The 7953-nt window shown below is 39.6% G+C and overlaps 1 protein-coding gene across 1 annotated transcript in view; it reads right to left on the bottom strand.

Moving 5' to 3' along the window:
* Positions 1–3961: 3961 nt before the first annotated feature.
* LOC104468188 (inorganic pyrophosphatase-like) overlaps positions 3962–7953 on the bottom strand; it is a gene marked incomplete at its 5' end in the record, with an annotated part of 32103 nt that continues 28111 nt past the window's right edge. The window contains 2 exons of the mRNA XM_010082237.1: positions 3962–4145; positions 5169–5208. Of these exons, the coding sequence (XP_010080539.1) occupies positions 4117–4145; positions 5169–5208 (69 nt within the window). The remainder of the gene's footprint in view (positions 4146–5168; positions 5209–7953) is intronic.

Here is a 7953-nt window from a genome sequence, read left to right as displayed (position 1 = left end):
TCATCCTCTTTCCAAACTGGCATAATGAACATCCAGGGTTTGAGGTTGTTGTTAGGGGGTTTCGGGTTTGTTGTTTTTTTTTTTTTGAAGGCTGGATGCTTATTCAAATTCTAAGCTTCATGGTCACATCATCCTACCACTAGGCAACAACCTGTTCATTACTGTTTAAAACAAAGCACAGAGATTTTATTCCTTCATTGCAGTCCCAGTTCTGACACCATCTATGAAAAGACCATTTCTCCCAGCTGAAGCAGAGCAGCAGAGACGTCCATCGCTAACCGCTCCTGCCGTGCCTTGCTCAGTTACCACTTCCTCAAATCTGCTGACTTGTTCAGTCTGGTTATCCCTCCATTAGCCATTTCTATCTAAATGCCCTTGGCTCAGCTATACAATGAAAACTACAGATCTTTGCAAGCCTGATCTGAGAGGTGGAAACCTCATGAGGCATTTGCTGCAGTCAGATATTGTGCACCCACCACCTTCTGGGGACAATCCACTCAACTGCCTGAGTCAAATTTCTCTTCCAGAACTACTGCTTGATTTAACATGGCTAAATCCTGCATTGTTGAAAGAAACATATAACATATTCTGGTCCCCTGACAAGAGGGAGAATGTATAAAGTCCTGGATATGATTACCTTCCTATCCTTCCCTCTCAAGGGTTTCAGGTCCAAGCAGAATGCCTCTTGGAACCCCCTCTACCCTGCTGCACCAGGGCTTAAGATAGTAATTAGAGCACAACTTCCAACAAGGGCAGATCTGCCTCAGCCTGTTTGGAAAATTAAAGAGGAAAAAAAAGCAAGAGATCACTCCATTGACTATCACAGCTGGTTTTTGCTGATAATACTGTAATCTAGTTAATAAAGTTGCAATTGAGTTTAACTTGGCTCCATGTCCTTTAATGTAAATATTCTGCCGCTGGCATTAAACATGTTAACATTTGAGCATATGGTCGAGACACCACACTTTTCCTGAAACAAACATCAGCAGCTTGAATATAAAGCCAAATACACAGACTCCTACACCAGAATGTCTTATTAATGGAAAACAACTAACAAATATAGTTAATTACTGGGACTGTATGAGCAGTTCAACTTAAATGGCTACAGTCCCATCACACAAATATTTTCACTCACTGGGCCAAAGGAATTGCCTCTAGTTTACACTTTCATCAACACGACAAGATTTCAAGTAAGAAGAAAGGCAATACCTCAGTAGGTCTGCGTTAGATGCAAAAGTTTCTTCATGTAATAAGGGATTTTAACCTCCTACCTCTGGCACCAGGTGTGAGGTGACAGTTCTCCGTCAATGCTGTAAAAGTGTTTTACAGTAACACGGTGTAGGTCAGCAATCTCCAAACGCCAGCTCAAAGGGTTTGCAAAAACAAATCAAGTGATGCAAGCTTAACTGCTGCAAGGCAGTAATGCTTCACACTTTGGCTGCACATTAGAGAAACACATGTTGGTTGGTGTTATTCATGGAAGCTGGCAAAAGGACACAATACATATCCCAATATCCTACATTTTTACTATTCAGGGTATGTTAAATTTATCAAAATTCAGTCCTGCTTACATGACCGTTTCATGTTACAAGCAGCGTCACCCCATGTAATATGTAACTGTTTGTCAGACAAGAACAGCAGGATACTCCACCAGTACAGAGGCTGAGTGGTCAGGATAAGTCTCTGCAAGTTCAACTCCTTCACGTAGCAGCCACTGCCCTGAGTGACCCACTAACGTTCACTGCTCCTGAGGTTCTCTCAACAGCAGAGAAGGAATAGCATTTAATTCTTCTCCCATCTCTTACCTGTTTTTTCTACTGAAGAGTGTTAGCTCTTTGAGGTGTTATGCATATTTAGATGTACTTACTACAGGGCACTCTGATCATGATTACAAACAAGTTCTAATAGATGCAGAAAATGGTTATGGCTGCAAAATGAGTTTTTTTTCATTATTCATATTCTGGAAAATAGCATCTTTAAAGTTAGAAAAAATAGTTTTCTAGCTGTTAGAAGGAATGAGCGTTTCATTTTTATGAATACCTGGTATCATTTGATGGGTCTGAAGACTTCAGTGCAACATTGTTTCATAATGAAGAATTTTTAAATAGGCATTTTTAAATAGGAAAATTTATAATTTGAACATTCAGAAAGCAAAAACCAATTACAGAAGAAAACTGGAAATGAGTCAGCTACCTCTATTCACTATGCAACTAACCATCATAAAGAAACCATTTTTGCTAAACTTATTTTAATAAACCTATATTTAGAAAGGGATTAGGCTTTTAAGTCAAAAGGAAAAAAAATCCTGAAGTTTGAGGAGCTGGTGTGCATATGTTCATCAACTGCAACAGTTTGCTTGGTCCCTTCCTGGTACAGTGCACTCCCTCTCCACCCCCAGTTTTCTCCCTTCTCTGAAAAAACAAATTTTGTTTTCACATGAGATCACCAGATCACAAATTCAGTGAAAAAAATCACATGCTGTGCAACTTGCATACATGACACTTTCAGGCAGACAGTCAGCATATTGGTATGATTCAGATTAGCTATACTACGTATGTAACAAAGAGCTTGCACGTCACAGAAACATCATTACGATATTTTCAAGAATTGCTGCCACTTCTTCCAAGAAGCATGAATTGAAGAGAGACATCTAAGGCTAATTCGCATTTCAGTTGGAGGGCCCACAAACCATTCCAGCTCAAGATAGAGAGACAAGTGAATCAGAGAGCTACTTGTATAATAATTTGCTTTGTAATCAGGGAGCAACACCTTTACATAACTTGTAGGTAACAGACAAAGATGTTCTGAGGTGCACAGAAACATGAATCTCAAAAATCTCTTCTCTTATTAGGATAGGTGATGCCATTTTCTTTCCCACATTTGGGTTCTCTTCTTGTTCTCCCAGTTAGTTGCATGACAAGCTGCAAGTTTCTTTTCTTATGGACTTACGATGACCCTTGCTCAGCCACCCTGCTCTTACCCTGACTCCTTTTCTCCTGCAGGATTTCCTTTCCAAGCACACACCACTATAGAAACTTTCTCTGACAGGCTTCCAAATCTCCTGTTGTCTGTACACTTAGAAGCTTGGCACTGCCAACCTACAGGGTCAGAGAGACATCTGTCAGTAATAAGACTTCCTCAATGTTTATAGTTTTTAAGCAACTAATGCCCACAACATTACTGTAACATAAACAGATGTTATGTTTATTGGTTTTTTTGGTTTTGTTTTTAATGAATACTGTGGGTACAGACAGGTCAAATATAATCCTGCAGTAGGAAAAGTTGAAGGCATTTTTACCATGAAAGCACAAAGCTCAGTTCTATACATTTTATTAATCTTGTCTCACTGAACAATGAGCTATCAAAAAGCCTTCAGGCATACACAATTCCAAAAATGGAAGCTTTCCATAAGGAAAGTCCTTCCTGTGTGATGAAACACACAAGTTATGAAAACAGGATGCAGTACAGAGAGCACACGTGCATCCTTACTTCAATTGTTATGGTATTAGCCCTTCCTAGTTGAATTACTCTTTGGGTGTATTTGTGTTTGTTTTTTTTAAAGCAAGGATGCTCTGCTCATAACTCCACGAAGCATGCAAAGACAACTGGGCACAAAAGTGAAAACAACTCAGGAAACAGTGCACAGCTGCACATTAAAGAACATGTTAAACTGCTAAGCTGTTACATAAGAATTATTTTCTGCTTGAAAAGGATTACAGTCAGAGAGGCCAGACAAGCCTTAAAATAAAAATTAACAGTCTTCCATGCACCTGATGGCTGGATTATTCCAAAATCTGGAGAACAAGGTTGAAGAGACCTTATCTCTCATCTCATTTGATACTACCCTTCATGAGTGGGTAAGAACAATTCTGGAGTTCTGAGATTCAGAAACAAACAAGCAAGCAAGTTTTCCTCTTCCCTCTGCTCCACCCTGCACAGAGCAAGACATAGAAAGGAAACATTCATTTTATAATGTCGGTGTTTATTTACATGAGAGAAGGTTTACACAAGTTGAGAAGTTGTTTCAACAGGAACCCAACAATTAGTGCTTTTGCCTGTCTTCAAAAAAGGGCTGGCTTTAAGATGTGATGATGCAGCTTCAGAACCCTTTGACAATCACTTGGGAAAAAAGTACCAGGAATCAACTAAAACAAGAGAAACACACATCAAGAATTACATTAGTTCTACACAACTAGCCAGACACAAACACTTGAAAAAGCAACATTCTGCCCTTTCAGCTATCTCCCCTCTCATAACAATACTTCTGGGTAAACTCTATCCCCAGCCTATGTAAAGCACTGCCTCAAAATATCTGTTCACTTTAGCAGTTTGGCTGAAACAATCCTACAACAAGTTACAACGTTGACGTGACCATCTCTGGAAAACATCAAAGATCAAGCAGATTATGTTCAGTTGTCTGTCAGAGGTCCGAGATGTAACACTTCAGGAAATAAATGCTATTTATCGGCATGCCATATAAGGGTAAATGGAACGCAACTTGCTTTCCCATGACACGGACTACACAGATGTTACTTTGCAAACAATCTGGAACTTGACTCACGACTAAGTTTTTTCTCAGTGTTTCTGTAACTGCCTCCATCTCAACAAGCACATATGTCTTCTCTATAGCTCCTGCCAGTAGAAAAATCTCTTTTTTCTAAAGTAGTTAACAAAAATGAAAATGCAGGACATATTCTTATTTCTTGATGAAAAACACATGTTCTCTTTAACATGAAGAACAGTCGTCTTTAGAACTTACACTTGGAAATCAAGTATGGTTATGTCACTTTTAGGAAAAGAGGCTCTTTATTGATTAGTTAGCTACTGTGAAAAATGACAAAAACTAAGGCAAAGCAACCTTTCTCCTTCAAAAAATATAAATGTCATTCATTTGCCTTCCATGACCAATGACAGAAAAACTTAGCCTTCTCATTTTTTATGTGGACTATACTTTCACTCATACTCAGAAGTAATCATCTCCCACAAACCATCCATGAACTTCTGCCCACGTTCTGTTTAACAGGGGACAGGCGTCACAGTCTGACAGAATATAACTATCATCACACTCGTGCATAAACCCACCCTTTTTTCACAGTTTAACAGTTTTTATGTCAATTTTTAAAGTAAAGAATTGAAGAAACGGCATAGCATTTGGGGAAAAAACGTACCTTCTGGGGGAACAGAATCTCCATTCACAGCCACTGGTGCCTAAAAAAACCAAAAACAAAACAATGTATCAGTGTTTAGCTAAAGTTTCACAGATAGCACTCAACCTCAAAGTTATTTTAGTGCTGAAGTCAAGAGATATCCATAAGAACAAACATTCTGTTGCCCCCAAAGGGAAGCCTCTACCTTACAGACTTTCCCCTCTTTTTTTTTTTCCACCTGTAACTACTGTACCAATTTCTTGGTCGCTCATAAATGACAAAAAAACATTAATAATGAGGGGTAGATTACCATCTTACCTAACGTAAAGGGGATTTTCCTACTATATTGCCTTTGAGGACAAGAAGACTTACTGTTTACACACTAGAGAGTAAAAATGCCTTTCTGATCACATTACTATACATGTTTTGGTGTAAAGGTATCCACGTGAATATACACACACACACACACAATTTATATTACATATAGACAAACATTTTAAAACACATGGCTTACAACCACATTTTGACAGAGTAGGATTCTGTTCTGTGGAAAGCAACAAATTGTTTTAAAATGCAGGCCTGTAAGTCCAGGTCCATTTCAAAGCTGGACTGGATACGCCACTATTCAATCACAGATTACACAGCACGTTTTATCCCAATACTTAAAGGACAAAATTAGAGCCAGCTTTAACACCAGCTGGAAGCAACCTGCCTCACAACAAAGATGCTAGTTACGTGCATAGCAACGATCCTCCGCTGCCCTTCCGTCAGCTCCTCACAAAAAGACAAGTTTTACAACTGACATAACTGATGGGAAAGAAGCAGAAAGCATCGCAGCACAAGGAATCCTGCCACGCTCACTCGCACACACAAGTTAAGTGCAAAAACCATGTGGGTGTTGGCCTTTGCCGTGACACCAGCCCACCCCAACTATGCTTACCCAAGCTGATAACCCCACAAGCAACCACTTAGGTGAACCATGCAAAAAAGAAACGACCTCAAAGGCAGGGTTTACAGCTGTTTGAAGCTCCAGGAGAACAAACCTGCACAGTGGCTACCCATGTGTTCCACACCGACAGGGGGAACTCCCTGCCACTACTTAACAGCATGTGAAGACATTAATAGAAACTTTGCAGAATCCTGCAGGCAAGCAAACTGACCCAGAAGCAGATGGAGGTGCACCCATGTGAAATGCCCTCTCAAACCTGCCTGCCTTCGAGCTGGCACAGGGCTCAACCCATGGAAGAGCAGGTCATAGCCTCTGAGGAGGGAAAAACAGTATTCTTTCTCCTACTTCACCAAGGATAATTACTGGCACAGAGGGGCTTATGTGACTGGTCTGCAAGGATTAATAAACCAATTTAAAAACAATTAAAAAACCCCAAAAACTCCAAAAGAAGCAGACAACAAACTCAAAGCAAAAACCCCACCAATGTTTTGTTTCACAGCTGGCTGCTCAACAGAAAATTCTGCTTCTACGAAGTCCCAAATAGAAATGTCCTCACAGGAAACATGTAGTGAGAAAGGCAGTTAAGAGATTTTCCTGCTTAGATCTGAATTATTTGAAACACATTAATAAGTATACAGATTCAAACTTTGTTAGGTATTTTTTAAATTATCAGGAGATGCCAAATAGTTTCCCCTGTAAGACATTGTTCTGCATTTTATCAGAAGAGACCTAATCTAGCAAAGCTTTCCTAGTTCACTTTGCAGTATTATAAGGGAAGAATTACGTGATAAGTCTGAGAAACACTGCTCTACTAACTATATATAGATTGTCTTGGAGATCTTCCAACTTTGCAAAGTCCTCATAAGCTTCACAGAGCAAGTGAGCAAGCAGCTCTCAGGATGAATGTTAAACAAAGGTTTGGCTGTTGTGGTCAGTTGTACAGATGGCAACACTAAAAAGCCTGAAATAAACAGTACATCTGAGCACTAACACATTCAGCTACAAAACTCTATTCCTCCTGGGTTTAGTTTTCCACATGTACTAACACTGGAGCTGAGAAAGAGATTAAATAATTTTCAGAGGCTAGGGAACACTAGAAATTTTCACCACCTAGTGTTAGAAGTCAACTGGGTTTTTAGTTGCAGGGGACTGCTGTAATTTTGGCTGGTTCAAACGTTCAGTATGCGTTCCCATGTGCACAGATTATCCTCTGTCTGTTTGGGATTGCCTGGACATGGCAACTTCACCAGCGGTAGAATCATTCCTGGTTTGCCACCAATACAGATGACAGTACACATGTCCGCCGTCTAGAAACCACTCAGTGGAGGGGAAATTCCCCACCACAGACAAGCCATTCCAGTCCCACATCTGTAAAATAATGAAAGGTTAAATAATAGCACAATAAATCCTACTGAAATCAACAGGACTATCTTGGGAACTACCCAATCAAAATCTGTATGAAATTCTGATTAGTCCACAACCTGGTAGTAGGGGGGAAGGGTGTTGTTTGAGTTGTTTGTTTGGTTTGAGGTTTTGGGTTTGTTTTTTTTTTTTTGAGAACTCAATATACCTGATTTAAGGCAATTATCACCCATTGAAAAATTCCATAATTGGAGTCTGACCCAGGAAACAGAATTGTAGGGAACCAGCCCTCACTGCACAAGTAGCTCAAAAATTCTGCAGTAGCTGAAATGTTTCTTGCTGTACTTGCATATGAAATCTCCACCTCAGCTTTCATTCTTCTGTTTTTATCCAGAATGTAATAGATGGACATAAAATAGAAAAAATGTATCTGCTTTTAGTTTAAAAAAAAAACCCATACAAACAAAATAAAACCCAGACAGACAGACAACGGCA

Source organism: Pterocles gutturalis, unplaced genomic scaffold (assembly GCF_000699245.1).
Source record: "Pterocles gutturalis isolate BGI_N339 unplaced genomic scaffold, ASM69924v1 scaffold20269, whole genome shotgun sequence".
Lineage (NCBI taxonomy): Eukaryota > Metazoa > Chordata > Aves > Pterocliformes > Pteroclidae > Pterocles > Pterocles gutturalis.
This window is presented reverse-complemented; position numbering and strand designations above follow the sequence as displayed.